The following is a 13,472-nucleotide window of genomic DNA, read 5'->3' on the forward strand; positions in this document are numbered from 1 at the left end:
GACTAAGGCTGTAAGAAATCAGATTAAAAGTTTCGTGGTTTGAGGATCAGAGCATGCTACTCAACAACAAAATCCAAGAAGGGGAGTGAATTGTAATCCTAGTATGTTACATAAAAAGGGCAGAGTGTGTGTGTGAGTGTGTGTGTGTGTGAGTAAGAGAGAGTGAGAGTGACAGAAAGAAAGAGAGAAGGAGAAAGAACTTTATGGGTCATTTGTTCTCACTGGCCAGAAGTGACCCAGAACAAAGTTGGAGCCAATTTCCCTTGCAGAGACCCTGAATCAACTGGAGATATGAGGAATTTTTCTCTGTCTATGGTAAGTAGCCAAGTTCTGTCTTTCTACTATCTAGTCTTAAGCAATATGATAGGTAACAGAAAAGCTAGAGTTCAATGAATTTTTGAAAGATGGTGATATTTAACATTTCCAGAAAATCATTATCAGCGGTACAGAGGAAAAGCAGGGCCCTGCAGGACATCCTCGCCCATGTTTTACTTTTACTGAATGCATTCTTTGTGGCTTATGAGAGAAAAGTCACAGAGCAGCTTCGAAGCCATTGAAGGTGACTATAATGCTCAGTGTATGCTACATCTGCACCCAAAGTCTAAACAGGTGAAAGAGAGAAATTTCTGGTACTGTATTTGGTGGATGGGAACAGTTCTGATATAAATTAGCCTGCCAAAACTCCCTCAAAGGAGATAGGTTTGGCACCTTGAACAGTTTTCCCATAGTAGCTCTCCAGTGCACGTGCAATGTCCCAGGCCACCCGTTTATCACACAGGAACCCCGACTCTGCTCTCACCTGCACCGTCCTCCAAGTGGCCGAGGTTGCAGACCTGACTGATACTGTGTACCCACACCTGCATTTCTTCCTCAGTCTTCGCCACCAGATAGAATGTACGAGAAGTAGTCTTAACTATGAACACAAAATTATTCTGAAATTCCTTCCGAACAAAGCCAGGGCCCGCGTGTTTCCACACTGCACATTCGCTGAGGTCTATCACCCGGATGGGCTTGCTTGAGTGTTTGTTCCTGTAGTACTCCAAGACGTCAGGGTTGCCACTCATGCGGCCCCGCCGGAGGACAAACCAGCGCTTGCGCCAGGCCTGCAGAGAGACAATTCAACAAACAGTTACTGGACTAATTGCTCTTGCTTCTCAAGAGTCTGCCAAGAACTTATTTCATGACAAGGACAGCAAAAAGAAGTCAGTTAGCCATTCTAAAAATGAAATGCAAAGTCCATCTGGTTTTGAATGAAAGGACTAGGGTGTCATCTTGAAGTCTGCTTTACTCAAGGATTATAGAATGGCTCATTACTAGAGAGTGTAGTAATAGGATTCCCATCCACTGGTCAAATGATCCGAATTATATAATCAATGTAGCAAAGGCGTATAATACAAATTTATTTATACTCAGGCTTTTAAAAATAACCTTAATAATGGAGAACAAGAAGGAAGCTTTCTTATCACTATCTCAATCCTACAGCCAATATCATACATTAAAATCAGATGCAAATCATGAGCGCCTGCTAATTGTCAGTATCATTTAACACTGTTATTTAACTTCTAGAGAATTGTTCAACAAAGAAAGAAAAATCATATGTATTTGAGAGGAGAGATTATATCTGAAGTTGATGAGTTGTCTTTCTATAAAAACCTCAAGGATAACAGAAATACAAGTAGAATTCTAAGAGAATTAAGTAACATGTGGCTAGTTACATTTCTTATGTGAGAAAATAATTTTCCAAGTGTTTGATCATAACCCATTTAGTCTCCAAAACTATTCTAGAGAAGACATAACTATTTCATGTCCATTTTATGTATGAAAAACATTGAGAAATTAACTAGTGTGCCTAAGGTTATACAGCTAAGCTGGTGTAGAAACAGATTTGAACTCAAGTGAGGGCAAAAGGATCAGTAATGAGTGTGAAGTAAAAAAAGTCGAGAGGGTTGTGTAGGCAATCTTTAGAGATGTCTGACTGTAAAAGAGAGATCTATGGGGTCAAGGGATTATTTTGTAAAGATAGAAGACACATGCATTTCCTCTCCCCAAATCACAGTGTTTCTCAACCAGGGATGGAGATTCCCTACAGCAGTGGTCCCTAACCTTTTTTGGGCCACGGGCCGGTTTAATGTCAGAAAATATTTTCACGGACCGGCCTTTAGGGTGGGACAGATAAATGTATCACGTGACCGAGACAAGCGTCAAGAATGAGTCTTGCCCTGGCCGTTTGGCTCAGTGGTAGAGCGTCAGCCTGGCGTGCAGGAGTCCCGGGTTCGATTCCCGGCCAGGGCACACAGGAGAAGCGCCCATCTGCTTCTCCATCCCTCTCCCTCTTCTTCCTCTCTGTCTCTCTCTTCCCCTCCCCAGCCAGGGCTCCATTGGAGCAAAGGTGGCCTGGGCGCTGGGGGTGGCTCTATGGCCTCTACCTCAGGCGCTGGAATGGCTCTGGATGCAACAGAGCAGCGCCCCAGATGGGCAGAGCATTTCCCCCTGGTGGGCATGCCGGGTGGATCCCGGTCGGGCGCATGCGGGAGTCTGTCTGACTGCCTCCCCGTTTCCAACTTCAGAAAAATACAAAAAAAAAAAAAAACAAAACAAAACAAAAACACGAATGAGTCTTTAGACGGATGTAATGGAGGGACTCTGGTCATTTTTTTTAAATAAAACATCGTTCAGACTTAAATATAAATAAAATGGAAATAATGTAAGTTATTTATTCTTTCTCTGTGGACCAGTACCAAATGGCCCACAGGCCAGTACCAGTCCACAGCCTGGGGGTTGGGGACCACTGCCCTACAGTACATCTGAAAATAGTTGTTTTGCTTGTCAGAAAGGCTGAGGTGAGGGAGAATTGTCTGGCTTAAAACTATCAAGAGTCCTGTTGAAAAAGACTGTAACAATTGAAAGGAACTTTTCTTAATGAAATGGAAATCTTAGAAAGAGTCAAGTCCTGTGGTAAGATGACTGGACAAAGCTTAGTCCATGTTAAAAGGGGGGGGGAGAGAAGGGGAAGGGAGGGAGAGAGAGAGAGAGAGAGAGAGAGAGAGAGGGGAATGCTGCAAAGAACCCAGGGCTGAGATAATGGCAGTCTGTTTTGCATGCCACTAGAGCTACTGAGGACTTAAGCCTCCTCAGCTCGCCACTAACCCCTGCCCTGGAATGTTTGCTGCAGACAGTACCAAGAAGATGTGCAAATCCCAACGAATGAACAGAGAACTACCTTTTTGGGAATGAGGTGTTTGCAAGTAACCATGGCTGTACTATTGTCAGGAGTCTTCAGTATCTGCAAATGCTCCTGCCGTCTCCCAGAGGAAGGAAGAAAGAAGTGAGGACCCTCCTCAAGTTCCCTATCTTTTACGCTGAGGTGCTTTTTTGCTCAGTGTGTGTCACCTGAGCAGCCCATGTGGATAGCATCTGCTTGCTTTCTGCTGAAGAGAACTAAGCATAGAGAAGGGTAACAGGCTGACAGGCCGACAACATGGCTTTCTTCCATTGGAGAGGCTCAATGTTGCAGTTGGCAAATGCAAGTAGAGAGATTTATAGCTCTGTGGTTTGCTCTCCCGTGCAGTGGCAAGTGTGACAACAGGAAGTACAGGGTTCTGCTAAGAGGCATGGTGACCACTGGTACAGGAAGTCTTTCATATCTCTAGCTTCATTTATGCCTGACACATTTATAAGCCCACGAGCTTTGACCAAGAGGCCAGGGGGAGGAAGGAAAAGCCACCATTTGGAGTGTTCTCAGCTCCGTCCCTGCCCAGGGAACATAAGATCTGAGGCAGCAGAGAATCAGATAAAGCACCGAAGAGGGAAAGGCCAATAGGCACAAAGGACCTGCAATTATGCTTCAGAATAAAAAGTCCACTTGAATTTGTGGCAGGGGGCAGCCATCAGAAGAAGGGCAGCTGCTCTATGTTGGGTTGAGACAGGGAGGGGGAAACAATGCTTAGCAGGTGAGCTCTGACTTGATTCTTCCTTTATAAACAGTTTAAAGCTCTAAGATGTTTTGCCACACAAAAGAAGGACCAAAGCAGTGTAATTAAGTTGGTGTTTTTTTTTAAGATGGGAGAAATAACAGCATGTATTGCTTATGGGAGTAACCTAAGAGGGAGAGAAAAACTGATTCAATAAATTCCTGCCTGACCAGGTGGTAGCACAGTGGATAGAGCACTGAGCTGGGACACTGAAGTCCCAGGTTTGAAACCTCGAGGTGGCCTGCTTGAGTGCGGGCTCACCAGCTTGAGTACAGGGTCACTGGCTTGAGCATGGGATCATAGACATGACCCCATGGCCGCTGGCTTGAGCCCAAAGGTCCTGGGGCTTGAGCCCAAGGTTGCTAGCTTGAACAAGGGGTCACTGGTACGAGTGGAACCCTCTGTTCAAGGCACATATGAGAAAGCAATCAATGAACAACTAGTGTCCTAACTACAAAGTTTATGCTTCTCATCTCTCTCCCTTCCTGTCTGTTTGTCCCTGTCTGTCTGTCTCTCTCTCTAAAATGAATGAATGAATGAATGAATGAATGAATGAATGAATGAATTCCTGCTGCAAACACATGGTACTGAATTGAATGGAGACACTAAACATAAGGAAAGAAGCTCAAGTGTTACCCTGAGATTTGGAGTGAGGTAGGTGGGAACCTGGGCTACTGGCAGTGACTGAGGCAAACAGGAAAGTAAGGTCTAGTCCCAAGGTTCCCTGTGACAATGTGGGCCTAAGGAAGGGGCCTTGGGGATGAAAGACTGCTATGTATACTTTCTAAGGAAAGCTTTCACGGGAAGCCTGGGGTACCCCAAATTTTCCAAAGGCCACTTTGGTAGGGATATGTGAAGAGGAGAGGTTTAGAAATATGAAATGGGTAGATTCAATGCAGGGTAATGAGTTCACTAGTAGAAGTGTCAACCAGAATCAGTGGGTGTGCAAAGAGGAGAATGACAACACGAACAACTCTAGTTTTCATTCATTGGTTCAATAGTTATCTGTTAAGAAGCTATTAATATGCTGGGCTCTATGCAGCAGAAACTGAGAAAACAAAGGTGAACAAGCCACAGGCCCTGCCACTCAGTCTTGTGTGTAGTGTGTAGCAGGGGAAGTGGGCAGATGGATAAACAGACAATTGCAGTCAGTAAGATAAGAGCTCTCTATGATAAAGGAAAGCCAAAGTGCTATGGTAACACACAAGAGAGATAGCTCTATCAGATTGGTGGATCTAGGGAAGCTTCCAGAAGGAAATGGTGACTAAGCTAAGGCTGAAGAAGGGCTGAGGAAGCAGCACGTGTAAGAACAGGTAGTTCAGCACAGCTGGAAGGCAAGCATCAGAGCAGAAAGGAATAAGAACAGTCACCTAGTAACTTGAATAGGATGTAGCATAATTTTAATGCTAAATTGGGCAAGCTCATCGATCAGCACGTTCTCCCTCAGGTTTTTAACTCTCTACCTAACAGCTGCAATTATGCAAAAGCAGAGTGATGCATTCTTGAAACTCTTTGCTAAGTAGTTGGAATCAGAGGCTACATACAGTCCTGTCACATTAGGCTTATAGGCTTCTGGAAGTAGGAGACATGCGACAAAGACCCCTGAAAGCAGTCATCAGCACTAAAGTGACGCTTTTTCCAATGAAACAGTGCCACAAGGAAGTTGTCAAATATGAAAGGTCACATCCAAAGAACAGGGGAGCTAACTTAAAGAAGTTCCCACTGGACTAAGGTGGAACAATTTGAGCTTTAATAAGTATAATAATTTTAGTGGGTTAAAATCCATCAAATATGTTTAAATTCATGAGTTCTCATGACATTTTAAAATAGAAAAAAGATTCTGCATCCTCAGAGGACATGAGGGAACTGCTTCAATATCTTGCAAATTGGTAAGTTAAGGGTAAAGGATGGAGAATTATCCTTCCTTTCCCAGATCAGCCATCCCACTGAGCAGGTGAAGGGAAAGAACTTTTTATAAATGTATTCTGACTAATAAAGGAAAACGAATGACAAAATTAGAGTATCACCATTTTGCTATCCCCAGTGGATTAGTAGGTGAGGTGTAAGTATTAAGCATCAGCAGCGACCAACTCAAAAAGAGAAACAAACACTTTGTACCTTTAGTAGCTTGGCACAAGGCAAAAGCCAGACTGTGGGAAATTCTGCAGGTCAAAGGCCCAGGCTCTTCAGCAGATAAATGATAAGAAAAAGAAAGAAGGCCCTGGCCGGTTGGCTCAGTGGTAGAGCGTCGGCCTGGCGTGCAGGGGTCCCGGGTTCGATTCCCGGCCAGGGCACACAGGAGAAGCGCCCATCTGCTTCTCCACCCCTCCCCCTCTCCTTCCTCTCTGTCTCTCTCTTCCCCTCCCGCAGCCAAGGCTCCATTGGAGCAAGGATGGCCCGGGCGCTGGGGATGGCTCCTTGGCCTCTGCCCCAGACGCTAAAGTGGCTCTGGTCGAGGCAGAGCATCGCCCCCTGGTGGGCAGAGCATCGCCCCCTGGTGGGCGTGCCGGGTGGATCCCGGTCGGGCACATGCGGGAGTCTGTCTGACTGTCTCTCCCCGTTTCCAGCTTCAGAAAGATTAAAAAAAAAAAAAAAAAAGAACAGGAGGGTGGGGAATCTACAGATTAAATGACACTTAAAGGACATATCAAAATTTTTTTAATGTGCTAGACTAAATTATAGTGCCTAAGGGATGCTCATTTGAGTGATAAAAACATAACAAATTCAAAGAAGATATTTCTATACATGTCAGGAATAGTAGTTATGGGGAGAAAGAGACGGCTGTGATTGAGATAGGGCACACTGACGGCTTCAGCAGTAGGTGAAAATTAATTTTTCAACTAGGTGGTGGTTACGAGGGGACTCACCTAATAGTAATTGACTAAGCCATACATTTTGTAAATATGTGGTTTGCTATGTTTATGTTTTCTTTTATGATAAAAAGGATTTTAAAACAATCCCTCTGGACATGGCATACTCATGGATTCATTCAATAAACAGTTACTGAGTGCCTACTACTCGCCAGGCCCGGTGCACAAAAGGAAGAAGGGTGCTGGTTTGTCAGGAAATTGCTAAGCTCACAGATGATGTGAGAACCCGAGGGCCGTGGTCTCTCCTGACGAAAGAGATGTTTACATTTTCCAAGTGCAGGATTGCTGGCTTCCATGGCTGCACGGACTCCACCCTTCTCCCCTTGGACCTCCTCTGTTGGGCCAGTCATGAGCAGCTTGGAAAGCCAAGATGGAAAAGGGTGAGGTCAACTGTTCAGGAAAAGAATGTGAAGATGAGCATATCCTGGGCCAAGAGGATCTAGAAAGCAGAATTATTGTGCAAACAAGTATCTACAATTATGACTCAGAGAAATAAGAGTACAAAAGGGACGGGGGTGGCTGAATTGAAAGTCGGGAGATCTGCATTTAAATTCTGGTTCTACTTTAGACTTTCTGGGTGACCTTGAGCAATTAACTCAACTGCTGTGAACCTCAGTCTTGCCTTCTATAAATGAAGATAATAAACCTTGTCCTGCCTCCCTTATGATGACATTGCAGTGAACCAATGAGAAGCGAATAGCAAAACATTACCAATTTCAAAGTAACTTATAAAATGACAATGGGATTGTTGGCCCCCGAGGCACAAGGAACTTTTGGAAAATTGTTCCTCCCCTTCTGGAGCCTATATCCCCCAGTGTGCACTGACGGGCTGGCTCCGAAGACTTCCAGCTCTGATCATCAAAAGATCCGTTTCCTATCAGCTTTTCCCTGCCACCGCCACCAAGCTGAGTCATTACCACCCCACCAATATAATCTACAACAAAACCCTGCAACATCCTGTAGCCTTGTGGCTAAGTGTGCTCGTTTCAAAAATATAAATTCTTCCAAGGAAGTGTGTCTAGATCACAGGTTTGTTTGTTTTTATGGAATTCTTAGAGGAGTAATTAAACTTCATCCTTCTGAGAGTAAAAGCTATGTGTTGTTCTTCTCTTATACAATCCAACTTGCAGATTTCTCAATTTACAAATACCTCCTAGTTTCTTCTTGATCAAGAGTGACCCACCAGGTAAAACAAAGGTGCAAGTTGCAAGACTGAGGTGGGTGCTCTGCACATTTGGAAAACTGCTGTCATTTTAGTATCTAGGGAAGAGGGACTAAGACTTGAATCTGAACTTCCCTGTTACAGACTGACTTGTGTTGTCGTCGTCCCCCCGCCCCCGCTAAATCCATACACTGAAATCCTAACCCCCAATATCTCAGAGCACGACTGTATTTTTTTTTACGTGAGAGGAGAGGAAATAGTAAGACAGACTCCCGCATGTGGCCCGACAGGAATCCACCAGGGAACCCCCGTCTAGAGCCATGCTCGAGTACCGAGCTATCCTCAGTGCCTGACCAATCAAGCCACTGGCTGTGAGAAGGGAAGAGTGAGAGATGGGGGAGAGGGAGGGGAAGAGAAGTAGATGATCACTTCTCATGTGTGCCCTGACCAGGGATTAAACCTGGGACATCTGCACACTGTCCACTGAGCCAATCAGCCAGGGCCTATCACTGTATTTTGAGATAGGGTTTTTACCATGTTAAAATGAGATCATTAGAGTGGTCCCTAATCCAACATGACTGGTGGCCTTATAAGAAGGAAAATTTGGACAGAGATACACACAGAAAGAAAAATATTGTGATGAGACAGAAGGAGAAGACGGCCATCAACAGGCCAAGGAGAGAGCCTGGAACAGATTCTCCCCCGCAGCCCTCAGAAGGAACCAACCCTGCTGGCACGTGGATCTTGGACTTCTAGCCTCCAGAACTGAGAGACAGGAAGTTTCTGTTGTTTAAACTAACCGAAGTTTGTGATACAGCAGCCCCAGCAAACCAATACACTCTCCAACCTTTATTATGCATCTGAATCACCTGGGAGAACTTACACTTCTAGCCACCTTGGTGTATTTGGCACTGAACTTGTCTCCTACTCGTAAAACCAACTAGACCAGGGGTAGTCAACCTTTTTATACCTACTGCCCACTTTTGTATCTCTTGTTAGTAGTAAAATTTTGTAATAGCCCACTGGTTCCACAGTAATGGTGATTTATAAAGTAGGGAAGTAACTTTACTTTATAAAATTTATAAAGCAGAGTTAGCCTGACCTGGGATGGCACACTGGGTAAAGCATTGACTTAGAATGCTGAGGTTGCTGGTTTGAAACCCCAGGCTTGCCTGGTCAAGGCACATACGGGAGTTGATGCCTGCCTCTGTTCTCTCCATCTCTTTCCTCTCTCTCTCTCTCTCTCTCTCTCTCTCCTCTCTCTCTAATAAAAATGAATAAATAAAAAATAAAATCAATAAATATTAAAAAAAGAAACTTAAAAAAAACCCAAAAGGCGGAGTTATAGCAAGTTAAAGCATATAATAATAATTACTTACCAAGTACTTTATGTCAGATTTTCACTAAGTTTGGCAGAATAAATCTTTATAAAACAACTTACTATAGTTAAATCTATCTTTTTATTTATACTTCGGTTGCTCCGCTACCGCCCACCATGAAAGCTGGAACGCCCACTAGTGGGCGGTAGGGACCAGGTTGACCACCACTGAACTAGATAAATAGACCAAATATATGAAATAACTGTTTTCAGACATTGGATGGCAGTCAGTGCAGGGCTGTGGTTGGTATGAAAAAAGAAACAAAAGAGGGGAGGCTCCATGACCACCCTGGCTTTCAGCTTGTAGTCATATTTCAAGACTGTAGTGTAGGGAGAGGATCCCAAATAGAGCACAGTGATCATGCAGAGTTGGGAAGGCAGAGATCAGAATTCTGGATGGATGAAGTGGCTGAAAATTGTAGAGCAAAATACCAGAGAGTGGGGAGCTATATAAAGAAAGAGATCCAGAAATCTACATAGGAATCCTCCCATGAGACTTCGGCTAAATAGCAACATGCACTTATGTAGAGTGAAATGACATGAGGTGAATCCAAAAACAACTACTGAAAACTTACTAACTGAATAACTGTTGGAGCTCACACAGGGCTGGGAGATATCTGAGTTCTGACCAGCTAGCAAGGAGAAACCTGGGACATTCAGCAGAGATTCTAGAAAGGCCATACTTGGGAGTTAGGAGTAAGCCAAACTAACCCTGGAGTACAGACTACTCCAGACCTACCCTAACAAAGCTAAAAAGGAGACTTGGAATGATTGAGCTGATCTTAAAGTTACTAAACAAAGTTCAACCTTTTTTAAGGAAAGACAACAAAATCAAGACATACAACAATATAATAGTCACAATGTAAACTATCCAAAAATATTACTAAAAATGTAAATAAGTAGGAAAATGTGGCTCATAATAAGGAGAAAAATCAGTCGATAGGCAGAGACCTAAAAATGACAGCGATGAAGGAATAAGCAGACAAGAATTTTAAAACAGCTATTATAATGTTTAAGATCTAGACAAGAACAAAATGGAACTGTGGAAGGAAAAAATACAATATCTGAAATGAAAATAAAATCACTGGGTATGCATAACAACATACTAGACATTGAAGAAGAGATCTGGGAAACAAAAGCACAGAAGGAAACAGCTGGGGAGAGAAATGAACAGAATTACCCAATGAACTGCTAAAAATGCATATTCCTGTACCTCACTTCTAGAATGCCTAATGCACCAAGCCTGGCTTCGGGCCCAAGAATGTGCATTTTAACATATATCTCTGCAGACTGTCATGCATAAAGGCAGCCCCCCTTTTAAAAGCAACTGGCCAAGGATGGGGAAAAAAGAAATAGTGGAATACACCTATCTCTGAACCATGATCTCAAGGTGTATCATTTCACCAGTGAATTCCTAACCTTTGATGGGTTGTGAACCCCCTTAGAGAACAAGATGAAATACATGGACCTTCTCTCATCAGAAACATGTGTGTGCTTGTCCTGTGGTGGCACAGTGGATAAAGCGTCGACCTGGAACACTGAGGTTACTGGTTCAAAACCCCAGGCTTGCCTGGTCAAGGCACATATGGCAGTTGATGCTTCCTGCTTCTCTCCCCTTCTCTGTGTCTTTCTCTCCCCTCTCCAAAATGAATAATTTTTTTTTAAAAAAAGAAACATGTGTGCATGTACACACACATACACACACACACACACTGTTCTAAACTGTTTTCCCTTATTGAACTAAACACACTCTCACTTAATGGCCTCATCCAGTCTCGTTCCCCTTAACTACAATCTACTTGATGATGATTTACAAAATTATGTTTCTAACCCAGGTCTTTCCCAGGAACTTCAGACACATATAACCAACCATCTGACATCTCCACTTATATCTCAGTGGTTTCTCAAATATAACATGCCCAAAACTAAACCATTGATTTCATGCCCCTCAAACCTACCTCTCTTCAAGCCTTCCAACAATATCTTAGTAAATGGTACCACAATCTATCCATTTTCTAAATGCGAACCTCGGAGTGATCCTTGCTTCCACGCTCTACATCCAAACCATTAGCAAGTTCTGTTGGCTCTACTTTCTTTCTTTCTTTCTTTCTTTTTGTATTTTTCTGAAGCTGGAAACGGGGAGAGACAGTCAGACAGACTCCCGCATGCGCCCGACCAGGATCCACCCGGCACGCCCACCAGGGGTGATGCTCTGCCCACCAGGGGGCGATGCTGTGCCCCTCCGGGGCGTCGCTCTGCCACGACCAGAGCCACTCTAGCGCCTGGGGCAGAGGTCAAGGAGCCATCCCCAGCGCCCAGGCCATCTTTGCTCCAATGGAGCCTTGACTGCGGGAGGGGAAGAGAGAGACAGAGAGGAAGGAGGGGGTGGGGGTGAAGAAGCAAATGGGCGCTTCTATGTGCCCTGGCTGGTTATCGAACCCGGGTCCCCCGCACTCCAGACCGGTGCTCTACCGCTGAGCCAACCAGCCAGGGCCAGTTCTACTTTCAAAACATTCCAAATCAATGAATGCACTTATCTCCATGCCCCCCACCCCCCCACACACAACCCTAGTCCACGCCAGCACTGTCTTTCACTTGGGTAATCGAGAGTCTCTCATCTTCCCACATCCACTCTCAACTCCCCCCATATATTCATTCTCAATAGAGAAGTCAAATATCTTTTAAAAGCATAAATCAGACCATCGTGCTCCCTTGATTAGCCCCTTCCAAAGGCTTCCTAATGCCTTAATAATATAAAATCTGCACTTTAACCTGGCCTAGAAAATCCCACATGAACTGGCCCTGCCCATCTCTCCCACTTCATCAAAACTCTTCTCTTGCTCTTTTCCGTTGGTCCTTCTGCTGTTCCCTTTTTAGAGCAGTGGCACAGTTTGGTCTGAGGGTAAGAAGCATCAACTTGCAGTTGCTTTCACTTTAGCTGTGCTTTGATTGCTTCTTATCTGTGTTTTTTTTTTTTTTAAGTGAGAGGAGGGGAGACAGAGAGACAGACTCCCGCATGCGCCCTGACTGGGATCCACACAGCAACTCATGTCTGGGGCCGTTGCTCTGCCCATCTGGGTCCATGCTCGCAACCGAGCCATTTTAAGCACCTGAGGTAGAGGCTCCATGGAGCCATCCTCAGCACTGGAGCCAATGCACTTGAACAAGTTGAGCCATGGCTACGGGAAGAGATTGGGGGGGGGGGAAGAGAAGGGGTGAAGAAACAGATGGTCACTTCTCCTGTGTGCCCTGACCGGAAATTGAAGCCAGGACTTCCACTCGTCGGGTCGATGCTCTACCACTAGGACAACCGGCCAGGGCCTCTTATCTGTATCTTGATGGGGGCCAAGCCAGCATCCCCTTGATCAAGCCAGCAATCTTGGGCTTTTCATGCCAGTGACCTTTGGGCTCAAGCTGATAAGCATTGAGATCATGTGGATTGTCTCCCACTCAAGCCAACAATCCCATCAACAATCCTGTACTTACGAGCCCACACTCAGAGCCAGTGACTTCTGTACTTAAAGCCAGCAACCTCTGGGCTTCAAAATGGTAATCTCAATATTCCAGGTCAATGCTTTATCTACTGCACCACTACCAGTCAAGCTTGTTCCTTCTTCTTGTTGGTGTACTATTTTGCCAGATCTTTGCTTGACTGTCCTTCAGCTCTCAATTTCCTGTCATTGAGACCTCAATTTAATTGTTACCTCCTCAAAGAGACTGTCTCTAGTAATCCAAATTAAAGTAGCTAGCCAGAGCTGTTCTGTACCACATTACTCTACAGTGTGTCCGTAAAATCATGGTGCACTTTTGACCGGTCACAGGAAAGCAACAAAAGACAATAGAAATGTGAAAACTGCACCAAATAAAAGGAAAACTCTCCCATTCAGTGCAGTTCGATGTGGGCTCATGCACAGATTTTTTAGGGCTCCTTAGGTAGCTATCCCGTATAGCCTCTACAGACTCGTCACTGACTGATGGCCTACCAGAACGGGGTTTCTCCACCAAACTGCCGGTTTCCTTCAACTGCTTATCCCACCGAGTAAGTTATTCCTATGTGGTGGTGCTTTGTTATAAACGCGCCAATATTCACG

The 13,472-nt window shown here is 44.6% G+C and overlaps 1 protein-coding gene across 1 annotated transcript in view; it reads right to left on the minus strand.

Annotated features, from left to right (window-relative positions):
• The window catches only part of GAB3 (GRB2 associated binding protein 3), a 91,934-nt gene that overhangs the window by 32,487 nt on the left and 45,975 nt on the right, over nucleotides 1–13,472 (minus strand). Inside the window, exon 2 of the mRNA XM_066356156.1 lies at nucleotides 800–1,103. Within this exon, the coding sequence (XP_066212253.1) occupies nucleotides 800–1,103 (304 nt within the window). The remainder of the gene's footprint in view (nucleotides 1–799; nucleotides 1,104–13,472) is intronic.

The sequence above is a fragment of the Saccopteryx leptura genome, chromosome X (genome assembly GCF_036850995.1).
Source record: "Saccopteryx leptura isolate mSacLep1 chromosome X, mSacLep1_pri_phased_curated, whole genome shotgun sequence".
Classification (NCBI taxonomy): Eukaryota; Metazoa; Chordata; class Mammalia; order Chiroptera; family Emballonuridae; genus Saccopteryx; species Saccopteryx leptura.